Source organism: Dendrobium catenatum, unplaced genomic scaffold (assembly GCF_001605985.2).
Source record: "Dendrobium catenatum unplaced genomic scaffold, ASM160598v2 fragScaff_scaffold_853, whole genome shotgun sequence".
Taxonomy (NCBI): domain Eukaryota; kingdom Viridiplantae; phylum Streptophyta; class Magnoliopsida; order Asparagales; family Orchidaceae; genus Dendrobium; species Dendrobium catenatum.
This window is the reverse complement of record NW_021319315.1, coordinates 7,396,528-7,414,437: the sequence shown is the minus strand read 5'-3', so window position 1 is coordinate 7,414,437 and position 17,910 is coordinate 7,396,528. Positions and strand designations below refer to the sequence as shown.

General features: G+C 37.4%; 1 protein-coding gene across 1 annotated transcript; it reads right to left on the bottom strand.

The window, feature by feature from the left end:
* Positions 1-3,381: 3,381 nt before the first annotated feature.
* LOC110107440 lies at positions 3,382-5,365 on the bottom strand. Its single transcript, XM_020837705.2, has one exon. The coding sequence runs from the start codon at positions 5,258-5,260 to the stop codon at positions 3,596-3,598; it is 1,665 nt and encodes a 554-aa protein (XP_020693364.1). The 5' UTR covers positions 5,261-5,365; the 3' UTR covers positions 3,382-3,595.
* Between the last annotated feature and the right edge of the window lie 12,545 nt (positions 5,366-17,910).

Below are 17,910 nucleotides of genomic sequence, written 5' to 3'. Positions count from 1 at the left end.
GACCTCAAAGTTTGTAGTATACTCTGGGGGCGGTTACCCCTTGACCGATTTTTTTTTTCATACAATGCCCCAACGTTGTGTACCCTAACACATGGTGCTGTGTAGCCGAGCACCTAGACACTGTGTTCCCAAGCCCCCAAGCACTGAACAACATAGAGCAGAGCACCACAACAATCAAGTATAATGCCGTAGTGTGCCATGACATAGATTGAGCACCGCAGTGCTAAGTGTTTGAGCACTGCACATGGTTAAACAAAGAGTGGGCCGCCTCAGCACCCCAAACTGACGCCACAGTGCTGTGAGATAGATATGATGATTTTCTTTCTCATTTTCTGAAGGGTTGTATTCCTTGGAGTTTATTTACTTGGCTTTCTCTTGTATGTTCAGTTAGGACAAGTCTGAAAACAGTGCATGTGAGAAAAGAAGCAATGAGAGTCGAGAGAGTGATAGAGAATAGAGATATGAAACGAAATCTTCAGTTTTAAAGGATGAAGATAGTTCCTCCTCCAAGGAATCCTCTTCAGGTATAACCAAGTTATCCACAGGCAGGGAATCAAAGCTATTCACAAGCAAAACTTGAGGGGGCATCAGTGATTTAGTAGGCATAGGAACAGAAGTTGAAGAGGAATCAACCTGAGGAAGGTTAAGATTAGGAAGGAAAGAGTTCTTAACCTGCAAGTTTTCGGACTGGGTGATGAGATTAGAAGTAGGCTGCTGACGGGGAGGAGAGGTAACAGCAGGAAGCTGAATTTCCTGTAGGTCTGAGGGAGGAGCAATGGCAATGTCCGAAGCATTAGGCAAAGCTTCAGGCGGTTTGGAGGAAGCAAACGCAGTGGATTGCAGAATATTGGCCGCAACATGAGAATGAGGTGTGGTATTCCTAGCGCCAGGTTTCCTGCTTTTACTCCGGCCACGGAAAACAGGTTTGGGTGGAAGGGTAGGCTTGGGAGCTGGATTGTTGGGGCATAGAGAAAAAGGATGTATGAGGGATCCACACCCTTCACACCTAACAAGCAACCAGTCATACACGACCTTGAGGTTAATGTCTTCTCCATCAATTTCCATAGGAATTTCTTTCGCTAAAATCGAATTTTTGTCTACTTGAACGCATACCCGAGCAAAGGTAAGCCATGTCCTTTTAGCAGTAAGCGCATCCACATACAGAGGTGTCCCAATAAAACTAGCAATTTTTGAAATACCTGAAGGAGTCCAGAGGGCAAGGGGCAAGTTAAGGATTTTAATCCACAAAGGAATAGAGTCAGCTTCATCCCTCTTAGGTTGAAATTTTGGGTTCCAGCGCTGCAGGATGAAGGGCCTGCCAAGAAGAAATCAAGGGCCACCGGACCATACCATATCATAGTCTTCAACTGCAGTAAACTTCAAAGGAAAAAAATCATCAGCTAAAGAAAGAAGAGAGAGAGAGAGACCCCTTTAAGCTTCCAAGCTTTCTCCATCGACGAAAGCAGGCGTTCGTAATAAGGGCGCGGACCGAGAGAGTATCCCAAAAGAGAGAGATTCCATATAGACTTGCCTTCATTAAGATCCTGACTAACAAAAGAAAGCTTTTTTGCTGGCTGGACATAGGACATCGGCCTTTCGACACGGGGCAACGAAGGCGCAACAAGATTGGTTGCGTATGAGGTGGGAAGGGAAGGAGGAGGAACTCCTAACAAGGAAGAGTCCTTGAGAGGAGGAAAATCCTGAGGGGAGAAGGCCATCACGGCCAGGAGGCCGGAGAGTCTCAGAGAAGAAACAAGAGCCGCCAAGAAGGAGCAAACCCTAAATAGGTTTCTTAGTAGTGGAAAACTTGGCCCATAACCGGATAAATCATATATCATAAGATTGGCACATTGGGAAAGTAAAAAAAAAAAAACTTAAAATAAACATAAAGCATGTGCTGAGCTCCGAACAGGTCATTCAATTGGTACAGCACTACGTGTGTATGATTTGTTTTGTTTGTTTGTTTTTGTTTTCAACTTCACTTAAATATAAGCAGGATCCCTTACCAATGTCAAATTGAATTACAATTCTTATAGTAGGGAACATATCAGTGATAATTAAGGCTTAGTTTTTGTTTTTGTTCTTGTTTTTTTTTTTTTTTTATTAATTTATTTGTTTAGTGCTTTTTTTAATTATTAACAAAATACTAAAAAAATTTAAAAAATACTCAAAATAATTTAGAGGTTTTTTTTAGTACTTTTAAACCCCCAATGAGGATTTACATACATTCCACTTGATTTGTTGTTATTTATATATCCAACACTCAAAATTTTAATATTATATTTCTATCACTCATATAAAATTTTAATATCAAATATATCACTTATATATTTCATCCTTACCACTCATACCATCCTATAAATTTTAATATTTCATTCCACGCATCCATATTTGTTCTATGTGTGGCAAACATGAAATATTAAAGTTTTAAGTATTTGATATTTAAATAGCATGAAATAAAGTGGTATGTATGTAAATCTTCTCTTTTAATTATCGTAATTGGTCGTCACTACTCATCAGCACCACGACTAGTGACCACAGATGCTATCATCACCTTGCTCGATGTCTCTGTTGCACCGACATCATTGAGACCATCTCATAAATCTACTTATTAGATAATAAAAAAATAATATATTTTAAATATATCAAATAAATTATCTAATGTCAAAAATATAAATAAAATAAATTAAAAAACAAAATTTTAAAAATAATCTCAAAATGCCCCTTAGTTTTGCTCTGCTTCTACTTTTTACCTCAAAATAATTTTATTTTATGGAAAATAATATAAATATCATAATTGATTGCTTAATGAAACACTAATTTACATAGCACCTCATACTTAATGTAAAATTATATTGTACTTATTTCATATAGTACACCAAAATCATAATTACCAGGAGATAATATTTCTTGCGGATACCAGATAGAGAGAACCGTTAAGATTTACTGGGCTTTTGTAAATATTGAGCAAAATGGTAGCAAATATGTATTCATAATTATACTTTTGTTGTCATTTTGCTGATTATTTGTAAAAGCGCACCAAAAAGAATAGCTTCCCTAAAGCACTTGAATATTTGCTGTCATTTTGCTGCACTTTTGCAAATAATCAGCAAAATTACAACAAAAATGTAATTATGAATGCATATTTGATACTCTTTTGCTGAGTATTTATCCATCCGGTCTTCACACAGCATGATTTGCAGAGTCATCTTCCTGAGCCTAAAAATAGACAACTAGAAACAGTTGCCATTTATGGACATCCCAAGTACTGAACTCCTTAAGCCAACATTTGGAACATCAACAAATAAATATACAGAACTCGTAGAACAAAATGACAAACCCATCAAAATCAGCAACGCGCCAAACAAAATCATCGGCAAGTTTTAACACAACAATTCTCTTCTTATTAGTAATTGAACAATTAAATTACATCTTAGAATCAAGCTCTTCCTCAACATCTCTCTACATTATTTCGCATTTGCATGAAGAAAGAGGAAACCTGTAACATTAAAACATGTACAGAGTACAGAAAAATGAACAAAAAGAAGATCTAATCACACATAATCACAGACAAATATGCTTAAACTAGACTAGATCAGTTTCTTGGAAATACACCCAAAAGCTTACCTTTGGCCAAGAGCTCCGAGAGCTTCTTGGCGCCTTCCACCTCCATACTCTCAAGCCATGGCAACAAGCCACGAGCACCAGAGGTCACCATTAGCTTCCTGCAACGCCTGCTCTGTGCCACGGCGAGCAAGACTGTGACTATGTGCTTCTTCTCCACAGAGGAGTTGAGGAGCAGGATGAGATTGAGAATTCCCTTCTCATCCTTCCTCATCAATCTCCTGCAAACTGAAAATGTCATCATTGAGGCTAAAGCTTTCACCGCCGCCTCCTTTTCCTCTGCCCCCTTAGCTTCCAACATCCTAACAATCTTCGGCATAGCGTACTCTACTCCTTCTTTGTTCGTGCAGAAGAGGGTTAGATCAGAAACAGCTCTGATTGCTTCTATTCTGGTTCCGGCGGATGAGCTATCCAGTGCTCGGATTATCCGTGGGAGGAATCCGGAAGAGAGAATGATTTCTGAAAAAACACTTGAAGATGATAGGTTGCGAAGCAGGCTAATGGCAGGCCGGAGGTCTCGGTTGTCGTGGGCGGGGCTGTCCCAGTAATCTCTGATACAATCCAGAACGCCCTGTTGTAAAATAGTGAGCTTTATAGTCTGGTTATCTTCCCCTGTGGTCAAATTGGATAAGCAAAAGATGGAATTTTCCCGAGCTTGAATTGTTCCTGATTGAAGAACTCTGACAAAAACGGGGACGGCGTTTTCCTCGATCAGCTTCTCCCGCAGCTCCAGAACGGCGGCGAGGTTCTTCAGGACGCCGGCAGCGGCGGCCTGGGCTGGAGGAGTGCCGGAGCGGCAGGTTTCGAGAAGAATAGAGATTGTACCGTTTGTGCCGACGGTCATAGCAATGTCTTTCTGGATGGTTAAAGCTTGGAGAGCGAAGCAGGCCTTCTCTTTCGTGGATCCTACACCGTCGGGCTCGATAAGAACGCGAGAGAGGTGGCTAACGAGAAACGCGGCCTCGGAGGCGAGCAGATGGCGGCAGCTCTCCAATGAGGAAACCCTAGCAATCACCGCCACGGCTTTCTCCCTGACTTCAGGATGGGAAAGTGAGGCGAAATCGAGGAGCCGAACGAGCGCTGGAACCAAGCCCTGTGCTGCGGCAATAATCACGTTCTTGTCGTCTCCATTGAGAATTGACATCAGCGAATCGAGCGCCGAAATCCGTGACGCCACGGTTCCGATCTGTAAACGAATGATAACAGATTGGGCTTCGGCGCGCAAGGTTTCACGGCGGGAGGAGGAGGAAGGAGGTGATAAGGGATCGAGAAGGGCGCCGGAGCGGAGAAGAAAGTCGGCGTCTGCGGCGAGCTGGTCGAGAGAAGCTGCGGCGGCTGCGAGCTCGCTCTGAGTTTGGAGTCGGCCGGCGGGTGGGTCGGGGTTGCGGCACTGGTTGGAGATAGAAAGGGTGAGGGCGAGCGTTTGGGAGAGGAAGCAGAGGAAGTCGTCAGAGAGTTCGTTGGCTGGGAAACCGGCGATTTCGTCGACGGCGGGGCGAAGGCGACCGAGCGTGGCGGAGACGGCGGCCCATCGGCCTAGGAAAGAGCGTACAGCAGGGATTGATTCTGAGAGGGAAGAGAGGAGGTGGCGGCACTCTTCAAGGTGTTGACTTTGATGGTTTTCCGGCGGTTTCATGGCGATAAGAGTGGAGGGGACCAAGGCGAAGGAGGAAGATAAAGGATTAATGAGTAGCAGTAGCTGGTACAGAAAGGCAGCCTCTTGGAAATAATAGAATTACATTTCTTGTTTTGGGTTAATTTAAGGTGTTCAAGATTTTTACATTCTCATGCTTCCGAACTGTTTCTAGCTACAGCTAAATTTTCATAAAATTTCATGAAAGAAGCAGGTAGGTAGTTCACCCATTGATGACTGATCATAAATATATTTTTAATGATAAAATGATTAGCAAATAATTTTTACCGTTCAGGTGCAGGGGATAATCTGATTAATCACTACTTTTGATTAAATTTTTTTTAAAAAAAAAAACTTTGATTGATTGAACGGCCAAGAACTGTTTTTTTCTAAATTATTTAAACAATTTTTAGTTAAAAATTTTTAATTTTGTGCTAAAAAACTATTTTAACAAGAAATAAAAAAGTGCCTAAGACTAAGTCTAGATAATTCTAATAGAAAATATTTTGCTACTAGAAAATTCAAAATATATTTTTGAAATGGTTGGATAATTGATGCATGACATATGTTACATGTTAAATATCCTCTAGCCTCAAGGCTTTCTTTAGACTCTATTTTTGAAAAAACTTACTTTGTGCAGACACTAAATATCATCGTGAGACTAATTAGAATGTGTAATGTCACCTCTTCATTCGGTACCATGGTTCGGTGCTGCTTAGTACCGCTGACGTGATGTACTTTGGCTGGTCTCTACACGAAGTTTTGCATCAGATTTTCGCACATAATATTCTCTCTATTTTTGTCAACATAATTATTATGTGCTAGAAAATTCCCGAGCAAAGAGAGAGAGAGCAACCTAATTGTGTATAAGAAACTAGTATATAAATTAATTAATTAACAGAGCACATTAAATACCAAATGTTTTAAGAGAAAAAAATCATGGGCCTCACCCACTTGAAATAATTCTACTATATGAGCTTTAATTACAAAAGTTCTTTGTCCTTTAATTTGGTGACGTAGAGATTACAAGAGTATTGGGAGCTAGTAGAAAAATATCGCATAATCAGTATATGATAAAAAGCATTCGAACGATTGTGGCTAGGTGATAATGGTCGACAAAGTTGGTCACGCAACTACAACCTAACAACCGTGATTGGGCGGCGACAGTTTGGGGACAACAATCCAACGATGGTAATAGGTAGTTGGTCGGCTGTGATCTGACAATAACAATATAGCGGCACTAGTCCAATAACAATGGTGGTCATATTTTTTTTTATTTAGAAATATTTGTATTTTTGGTATTTAGCTTTTTTTCAACATTCAAGATCATTCAAATAAAGTTACAATCACATCAATTTCAATACTTGGTGACATTAGTGGTGTCAATATTTGGAACTTTTATTTGGTCCGGTCACAGGACGTAGCTCTATGTTCGGCCGCCACTAGAATCGTGCCACGCGTTCTCACTATTTACCGCGCGCCCCGACAACCCGACCAGGAACGGACCCAGGATGGCTCGGTATTTCTCGATTTTGCTAGGTATTTCTCGATTTTGCTCGGCAATAACCAATACCGAGCAAATACCGAGTTGTACCGAGTTTTTCTAGAAAAACTCGCTACAACTCGGTATTGCTCGGTACTGATCTTCACAGAGCGGTATTTCTCGTTATTGCCAAGCAATACTGACGCAGGAGCATCCATAAATATAGGTGTAGCTCTATTTCTTGTGTAGCCTATTATGTGACTACCTGAAGTCTATAAATATAGGCTAATGTCTTGTAATAAGGATAGATTTTGAGATATGAATATGATGTGAGTTTAGTCTCATGTGATTCTTGTATCCTAAGAGTGATTCTTAGGTGGTGGATCTTTCCTCCAAGAAGTTCTTGGAGCGGTGTCCGGCGACCATCACCGGATTGTCGACGTGGATTTGTCGAGCCCCCTACCTGGCTGGTGTCATTTGGTATCAGAGCCGGCAAGTTGCTGGTGTTCTTGTTTGTCCCCGTGTCACCTTCGCTGCCTGTTTCATTTGGTGTCATTTGGTACCGGAGGCAGGAGAAGCATGAGGCGGTTGATCCGCGGGAAGTGTGCGCGAGAAGCTAGTTCAGATGCTTGAAGACGGAGGCGTAGTGTTTGCAAGGAAGATTGCTCGTCTGAGGGTCGGACGGCTTTGGCTGTTTGACGTGGACGGCTTGCGGGGAACGGAGGAGATCTTGGCCGGATGCCACGCGGCCTGGTGTCGCGATCGGAGGAGTTCTTGGCCGGGTTCGCTGGTTGAGCGAGGGGACCGAGTGCTGAGCTGGAAGGCGTGCAGGAGCAATTGGGAGTTAGACAAAGAATGCTCATATACAAATTGCATCAGATTAATGTTTTGTCTTGTCCTTGATCTGACGTTCTTGGATTTCTCCAAAATATTGTGAGGAGAGGAAGGAACGGAGGTGTCGTGGGATCCGGGATTCTGCAACATCACTACCGAAGCTTCTTCTTGATCTTTTAATTTCTTTCAGTCGCCTATTTCTATATTTCTGACGACAATAGGAAAATTTTAAGCAAGTTTGGCGCCAGAAGATGTCACCTCGACGAAATCATGAAAGACCACTACAAGAAGCAGATATCGAAGATCTCCTACAAGAAATCGCCCGACTCAAACTAAGATTGTCAAGGATTGAACGAAGATCCTTACAAACTGATGACGACGACGAGGGCATTTTAGATGATCAAATCTCATCCACCCCACCCTCGATCTAGTTTAGCTTCGAAGAAATTGAAGATCCATTGCTGAAATCGCCGTCTTTGCCTTTCTTTGATGAACTCGTATATGACGTGTATGAGGATGACATGTTCGATGGAGTTCTTTATCTGGATCAACCATATGATAAAGATGAAAAGAGCAAGCCAATTCATGAGGATATTGCTGAAAAGAATAATGGTGGAGTCGACCGAAGTGTCAAATACAGTGGAAATGTTGATACCATAATTTCTGCATTTGAAAGTGTTCATGATGGATGGGTTGTTATTGAACTCAATGAAGGAGACCATGTTCTTCGTATCTTCACAGGAAAATGCAAGGAAAATGTGCTTTCATTTGATTGGTCTGGCAGTTGTTGGTCTTTGGGCGGCAAGAGGTGCAAGAATTTGAATACAAAGCAAGGGTATTTCATTTGATTATGCTACCTTTAAGAAATTGAAGATTGGTAGGAAACTTGACACCGGGTGGAAATATCCATACTGATTTAGCCAACCAAACCCACCTCCTTATGGTGGCCAACCAGATCTCTTTCTACGAGCTCAAAGTTCCCTCCTACCCCGGTAGAATGACGCAGGAGCGTCCATATAATAAAATTGTATTTTCTTATTAGTAATTGGTGTAGCTCTATTTCTTGTGTAGCCTATTATGTGACTACCTGAAGTCTATAAATATAGGCTAATGTCTTGTAATAAGGATAGATTTTGAGATATGAATATGATGTGAGTTTAGTCTCATTTGTTTCTTGTATCATAAGAGTGATTCTTAGGTGGTGGATCTTTCCTCCAAGAAGTTCTTGGAGCGGTGTCCGGCGACCGTCACCGGATTGTCGACGTGGATTCGTCGAGCCCCCTACCTGACCAGTGTCAAATACCAAGAAATACCGAGCAAATACCGAGTAATACCTCGCAATACGCGAACATAGCATTCCCGTGTTCCGATCCGGGTTAAGTCGTCGGGCCGTGCGGTAAAGAGTAAGAGCACGTGGCGACATGTTATTGGCGGCCGAACGTAGCTCTACGTCCGGTCAGAGGAAGTAATAATTGTTCCAATATTTGATACGATCCGAAAATCCGATCCAAAATTTTTGAGTTCAGGTCAACCTGAACCTGAACATGATCAAGTTCGGGATAGGGATTTCGACCCGTTTGTAAAATCGGGCCGGGTTCGGGTTGACCAGGAAATCCGAAATCAATCAGGTTTGACCCGTTTTTAATTAATTTAGGAGGGTTTTAAAAGATTGTTATGAAATAAATAAATGTTATTTCAAAAAAATAATAAACCATGTTGCCCAAACTAAATTATGCTTGGTTTATTTTAAATTGATTGAAGTAAATCTTATCTTAATTTGATTTATGTTTAAATAAATCGAATTAAATAAAAAAATTAGTAAAACATATCCGAAGCGGGTCATGATTGGGTCCGAAAACGGGTTGGGTCGAACAGTGTCGGGTCAGTTTCAGATTCGACCCGAACCTGACCGTGACTCGATTTTGACAGCCCTAGTGATCATCACATGTGAGATGATATATATGTTGATCACTTTATTACTTATTTGATCATATACTCCTGCACTTATATCCTTGATGAAACAACCACATAATGCTAACCCTTAGAGATCATAAGGCTTAGCAACATTTAGAATCACGTTTTGAAGGAAAACATGCAGATTAATATCCATTACATTAAGTATTGTGTCGTACATAACCATAAGTTGTTGTAAATAATCAAAATTTTGACCCACTTGGGTGTGGTGACATTTCAAAAATTTATTCGTTTATATCATTCGTTTCTTCATATTTTATTCGTCATGGTGACTTTTCAATTCGTTGTCTCCCTAATTTTATGTAATTTTATCTCTTAGATCATCTCCAACCGAAAAACCCATTTTCCACTCCAAAATACAGTAAAACCTCAAAATACGGTAATTCGTCTTGAATCGAACTTCATTTCGCCCGCTTCTTCATCTCGATGCCAAAGGTACCCGAACACAAAGAAAAAATAGCGTGTGTGAACAGTGTGACGCCAATCACTGTTCATTCCCGGAGAATAACGGGCGAAAACTCGTTTGGTTGGATTGTTTGGCGGATGGCAATCACATGTATGTCGTTCGATTGTGGATGGTCTTAGACTTCATTTGAGATAGTTTTCTTACTATTTTTAAAGTAATTTTTTAATAAAAAAATCCTTGGACTGAAAATTTTTTAAACTAGAAAACAGTAAAAAGGCTATTCCAAAGGAATCCTTATTCTCACGCTCTTTGCAATTTTTTGAAGATAAATTCAAATATTATACCAAACATAAAAAATAAAAAGTTATGTGTGCTTTTGAATTAGTTTTTTTTTTTTCTTTTTTCAAGAACATTAAAATTTGATTCTTATAATGTGAATTTCGAGCTATTTAAAATATATTATTCTTCCAAAATTAAATGGAAGTAGTTTACTTTTTGTTACTCAAAATTCTAATTCCAATATATTGACAAGAAATTGTCTATCATTAAAAACATATTTAGATTCTTTTTTCTCCTGTTGATTTGATTATTAGTTCCACTTAATGAAAGGTTCATTGATTCCCTTTAATAATAATGTAGATCATAATTTGTGTAGTTGAGCTAATATACTGTTTTTGTTGGGTATTATATCATGATGTAACATAAAAATAATGGTCATTATGAAAATATGATTTTGGTTATTTGTGTCTCATAACTTAGGATTTTTAACATAGTAGGTTATTATTAAATAAGAATAATATTCTTTAAAAATTATGAAAAAAGTTTATTTAGAAGCTTGATTGAAACTTTATTGAATTTAAATTTTATTTTTTTTGAAAATTGATAAACTTGTAAATTAATTATTTAGTTGGATGTGGTTGGATATTAAGATTGCTAATTAAAAGACACAATTTTTCATCAATCTTTTTCTAAAAAATAATAATTTTATTTACATTAAATAATTGTATTTTTATTTAGTTTTATCAATTGCAATTGATTTTTTGTGCATTTTTTTAAATGTAATATTTCAAATGATAATTTTAATAAAATGCAACATTTATCAAAAGTTTTTTTTATGCGGATCGAGCAGTGGATCATTGATCGAAGGCAAAATTTCGTCCCACGTAATCTGTATTTGATGCCCTCAACATAAAAAAGAAGAAGTTGTTTTTATTTTATTTGAGTTGGTGCATTTGAGAGGAGTTTTGTTTGAAAGAAACTATTTTGTGTAGACACCAGACGGTTCAGAGGCTAATCAGAACATGCTACGTCACCTGGTACCTAGCATTGATACCGAGTAAAAAAGTGACATGGCACATTTTAACTGGCCTTTTAACGGTATCTGATTTCCACACGGAATAATTTATCTCTTTTTTTAGTAGGATGGCTACTCCAAAGTTTTTTTAATATCTATATTGTCCCATGTACAACATTTGAAAGTTCAACTTACTATTGTTCAAAGGAGATTTCTAAGCTGCATAGTGTGAGGTTGTACCCGACGGAAAAATTATTAGGTCAGGTGACCTGATGTAGCTCTACGTCCGGTAGCCAATAATATGTCGCAACGTGCTCTTACTCTTTACCGCGCGGCCCGACGACTCGTCTCGCACCGGAATCCGGGATTACTATGTTTGCGTATTGCTCAGAATTTGCTCGATATTGCTAAGTATTACTCGGTATTGCTAGGTATTGCTTTGCAATATATAATGAGAAATGCCGCTCAGTGAAGACCAATACCGAGCAATACAAAGTAATACCTAAAAGAACTCGATATTGCTCGGTATTGGTCTTCACAAAATGGTATTTTTCATTTTTGTTGAGCATAATTTACCAAATACCTAGCAATACCGAGCAATACGCAAACTCCCGGGTCCGTTCCGAGTCGGGTTGTCGGGCCGTGCGGTAAATAGTGAGAACACGTGACGGCTGTTTACTCCTCACCGAATGTAGAGCTACGTCAGGTTACCGAACCAAATAAAATTTCGGGTAGGGGTAGGTGGATGGTTGAACATTGGGTTCTGGCGAGCAAATCTTGTTGAATGGGATCATAAGTTTGATTTTTTATTGTGCCACATTAAAATTTTATTTTTTAAAGATTGGTAAGCTAGGCTCTTTTAAGCTTTGCTCGATAAGAGTTGTTGATGTTTTCAAACGAGTTGCTCACTCAAAACTCGATAATCACAAAACGAGCAAAACTCGATCCAAGCTCAAACATATACAAATTTAATGAACCAAGCATCAACACTATCACAAAATCTTGAATCGAGCTTGAGCTAATAAGCTTTTGGTAAATGAGCTTGATTTTAAGTAGTCTTCGGCTCATATGAGATTGATTCGTTTGCTGCCCTGTGGATTGTTGGCCTATTAATATAATTAGAATACTATATATTTGTGATGGATTTTAGTCCTCTTATTATTATTAGAATACACTCAGTTGTGTTGAATTTAGAGGGAATGTTTTTAGACATAATTTGTGATGATTCCATGAGAAATATGGAATTGTTAAATTATTGGCTATAATAATATCTCCTATGATTACTTTTACTTGTGAATTAAATTAAAATCTAGTCTCTCTCCTAATTCCAATTCCTGACTTCAGCAATGTATTGTGATGGTATGCAACCTTGCATGCTTACTATGGCACACAAGAGGATGGATATAGCAATAGGAAAGCTTGAAATGGGAGGAATAAGCAACCAAAAGGACTCAATTTTTAACAAGTATTTACTAGCTAGCCCATTCCCTTGTACGCCCGTCTTAATACCGTAACCTCTTCGTTATTTATAGCCGACCTTTACAAAATAAAATTTATGTTAATATTGATGTAGCACATCAATTGGTTTACTAATAAGTTGATTTGACCGATTGTAAGAGTAAGAGTGATGAGCCAAGCTAGTAAAGTCCAAAAATAAAATGTTCCATTACTATGCTATAATTAATATAGATGCAATATTTATTTATTTATTTGCACGTGTTTTTTCTACCTTGGAGCCATTTATTGGCTTTATTTTGCATGGAAAATGAGTTGTATTCAAATCCAAACTTCTCGTTAAAAACTTTTCCATCACGTTTGAAATGAGGCCATGTTGTTGCGAGAAATTATTATGTGCGGATATCAGATGGTTCAGATGCCAACCAGAACGCGTCATGTCACTCAGTACATAGCAATACCCAATACCAGTACCTAGCAAAAAAGTGACGTGATGCGTTCTAATTGCTCTCGGGACTGCATCTGGTGTTTGCACATAATAATTTTTCTATTATTGCTTACAAGTAGTAGCCAAAATGTAATGAAATATTACTATTGAACGATGTCTTTTGTTAGAGAACTAATCTTTTTTTTTTTTTGGCTTCAAGCATTGACATTTTCTTTAGTAAGAAAATGTTGTTACATTTCTTAATCATAGTTTTATTATTTTTTCTTCTTTAAAAACTTACTTCTTCCTCACACATTCTCCTGTATCCTAAGCATCCTATAAGATCCACCACCATCCAAACCAAGCCTCATAACCACTCCAAATTCCCACCTATAGCTCTCGGCCAAGCTAGGAAAAACTAGGACCTAATCTTAGTCCATAATCTTTGATATCCACCACTAATATAAACTTATTTAAAGTAAATAAATTTCTTTTATGCTTATACTTTGATGGGCTTTAGACAATTAAGTGGTATATAAGTTAATATAAAGGTTTAGGTTGTAGATTGTAACTATAAAGAATTTTGTAGAATTTATCTAAATCTTCCTATTTTTAAGTGTATATGGAATTTTGATGCACTTTAATGTGATGTTAATAGAATATTTTAGTATTAAGCTTTATTCGTAATAGAAAAACTTAGACAAAGAAGATTTGTTCTTAACAATATATCTGAACTCACCAAAGAAAGGCCTCATAATAGTCTAATATCTTAGTTTTAATAAAAATTTACCACAATTTTTAATAAGCTTAAGGTAGCAATAGTGATAATTATTTCAACAATGGGCTTTATTTGATGGGGCAATTGATTTGCTACTACTTCATTTGTGAGCGAGTTTGAAATATAATTTTTCAATGCAAATGCATCCATTTATTATTTTATGATATTTGGTGGATGCAAATAAACAATATTCTAATCATGCATCACTCTAATGCATCATGGATCAATAATATAAGATAAAATCAATGTATTGATAATCACATATTGCCATAATAGAAGGTTAGGCATATGATTTACTAAGAAGACGTGTAGATATGGTAGTTTGTTCCTCAGGGTGTCTGATATGACCACGATCAAAACCTTCGTAGATTAAGCCACGAGTAGAGAATCAAAGTAAGACGCCAGCCAAGCAAAGGACTTTATCATGGAAAACTAGCAACGGGTGCTACTCGATTAAATAGTTAAGAGTAGATATATTTTGTTAAAAGTTGTTATAGACGAAGGTAAGCGTTAGTAGTCTAGCGATTTGTACATTTGTCCTTTTGATTACTATAATTATATGTCAAACAACTTTGGGAGAAGGGAATAAGTAATTCATGCCATTCTACACAAAATTCTTAATGTAAAACCATTCAACTTTTTCTTGGTTATTTCTACTATATTTTTCTCTTCTTTCCAAACCCACAGGAACCTATTTTCCTAGCAACATCCAAGTTTCTAGGGCCCCAACAAGCTAAAATTCACCTCACGTCTTAACATTTGATGCACTCAGTAATAGTCTTCTTCGTGGCAATGGAGAGTGATACCAACTCTTCAACCCATCTTAAAGATCAATTACAAATTATAAAAGAGAAACTCACTAAAATTGAGGACCCGTTTTAGTGCATGCATTGTTATATCAACCTTCTTGAGGTAAATTAAAACCAGACCATGCAATCCTCATCTCCTCCACTTATGCCACTTGAGTCGATCAAAATTTATAGTCCCATGAAAGACCTCATGGTACTTTGGCATTTAAACCCTTGATCATAATAATACATTGCTTTGTTAGTAGAAACCCATAAATTAGGATCTAGAAGATTGAATATACTATGGCTTTCATATGTCTTCCAATGAAGATATGCTCACACTTATGTTAAATCTAAATGGATGAACCAAAGAGTAGTATCTATGGTTATTGAATATCAAATAATTTTCCTCTAAGGTTGAATTTCTTACCACCTTTCAAAATTATATTGGATACAAATAAAAGTTTGAGAAACAATTTAATCATCTCACAAGCATTGATGAAAACTTCTTACAAAACAATTTTGTGTCTAGGTTCCAACCTCCCATATACAAAGAAGCATGGATACATTGAATCACCTCCCTCAATCAAGTCATTAAGTTGGCTAAGCTCATAAAAGATAAATTCAATGATGGTCGAATCTCTTCCACTAGACAAATCCCAAAACAACCTCCACTTCTTTGTAGCTTGCTATAATTACTTCTAACTCTATCAAAATAGTCACCTAGGATGATGTCAATAGTTGTACATAAATTAACCAGGTAAAAATTATAAAGAAATGGGAGAAGGGCATGTGCTTCAATTATGATAAAAAATTTTCTCGGAATCACATTCGTATGAGCAAGATATTTTCCCTAGAATCGATATTGACCTTCCATCACATCCTGATGATTTATTATGTATTCCTAAGGCATACCTGACACTTACATTAGACCATGGTAATAACGCTCAAATAGAAACTCTAAAAATTAATTTCTATGCATTATATGTCAAATTATAACACATACATTTCATTTCAATAGCATTATTGTGTATTCCACTATTCAAGTAGTGATACATAGCAACTCTACTCACAATTTTATCAAAGAACATCTAGTTGAATTTCTCCAACTTATTAAATTGGTGGCACCATTTCAACTATTATTTGGTATTGATGACAAATTGTCCTACGATAAGAAATTTACCAACCTCCCATGCCACTGTAGGGAAATACTTTTAAATTATACTTCTACACCTTAGTGATCCAATGGTATGACATTATTTTAGGTATTCAATGTCTTCGACTATTGGTTAACATCATCACCAGTTTGTCTTCTTTAACCATGGCCTTTTTTGTATCATGGCTCCATTATTATGCTACATGAAAATTGTCCACTTTAACTAGAACATATATATTTTAGCCAACTTACCAACCCAAACAATTATGATTTTATTGCTTCCAATTGTTTTGTCATCACATTTTCCTCTGATGATTATAGCCCACCACATGAACCTATCATAGATAACTAGTTTCTACCCTACTACAATCCTATACAAACTTCTTTGTTGATTCTACCAATCTACCACCTTCAAGGCCTCATGTCCACCACATTCATTTCCACCCAAAAATATTTGCTACTATCACTTTTATCATGCAAGATGATTGTTGACTCTATCTCCAATAAAAATTGAGCTTTCACATGCTCTATTCGTGAAACTGAGCGCGACACTCTATAGCACTATTATCATCGTCAAACTAATGAACAAATGAACATGACTAATCAAGGTATTGAACAATATTTGTATCGTTGCTAGCTGGACCAAATTCCTACCATGGGTGAAATATTTGTACAACACCTTTTTTCATTCTTCAATTGACATATCTCCATTTCATGAAATATATAGTCATCTTCTCCCTCCAGTTCAATGGTATGTTTTCCATTAATCCTCAGCTAATGTTAATGATACATGGCTATTGTTGCATGACCAAGTCTTAGTTTCCATCTATGAACACCTTAAGAGAACACGGCTAACAATTCGCAGACAAGCACGAGTGGTGTGATTTACAACTTGAAAATGGCTACCTCGCTTAGTTAAGCTATAATCATTCAAAAATATTATTATACATGACAGTCATTACTTCAGACATTTTTCTATCATGTAATGGATCAACCTTATTACTTACAAATTACAACTGCCACCAGAATTTCAAATCCATTCAATATTTAATATTTTTTATTCTTAAGCCCTATACTAAGAATATAGTGCTCCATTTTTCTAGCTAACCAACTAATACATGGCTCAATCATCCTACGGTTCAACCTATAGTTATCATCTCTTCCAGAATAATCTTGCACAATAGTTTCCCAAAATTATATTACCTAGTCAAATGATGCAGCCTTCCTTAACGATTTCACATGGATCAATGAATATGGGCTACTCATGGCATACCCTACCGTTGACTATGAAGACATGGTCAATTTTTCAACAACTGAGGGAATTGATACGATCAACTTCTAAACATTTGACTATTGAGCTAAAAGTAGAGAATGATCACAACAAGTTTGACATAGTCCAATCAAGCTAAATGACTTCACTGTGGAAAACTAGCATTGGATGTTACTAGGAGAAGTTATAAAGGGAAGATTTAACTTGTTAAAATTTGTTATAAAGAAGGCTAAGTCTCAGTAGTCCAATGATTTCATGGACTGAGATAGTTATAAGATATGGACATCTTGCCTTTCCATTTATTGTAAAAATGTGCATAATAAATTCGAGAGAACGGTGTAAGTGGAAAATACCAATGTACACAATTTTTAATAAAGAATAATATATGTTTTCCTTGATTATTTATCCTCTATTATGCTCTTCTTCGCAAACTCGCAGAAACCCATTTCTTCATTATAAACCAACCTCCTAGCTAGAGCCTTGACGAGCCAAAATTTGTTGCATGTATTAACTGTGTCGTTTCAAAATTAGACCATTTGATGGAAGTTGAATCAAGCTAAGGCCATTGTAGATTTTTATCAAGCCAACCACACAATGATATTGAGTATCATACAAAATCAAGACCTACAACAAAGTTTATACTCATTTTATAGATCATGAGACAATATGGTAGTTGCATTACAGGAAAAACTCATATTACCGACGAAGATCCGCCGGTTCATTTTCGGCAAAAATATAATCGATCGTAAAACGAGCATCGGAAACTTTGTTTCACCATTCCCCCGAAG

Coding starts and splice junctions, on each gene's coding strand:
- LOC110107440 (XM_020837705.2), bottom strand. CDS start 5,260: ATGAAACCGCCGGAAAACCATCAAAGTCAACACCTTGAAGAGTGCCGC.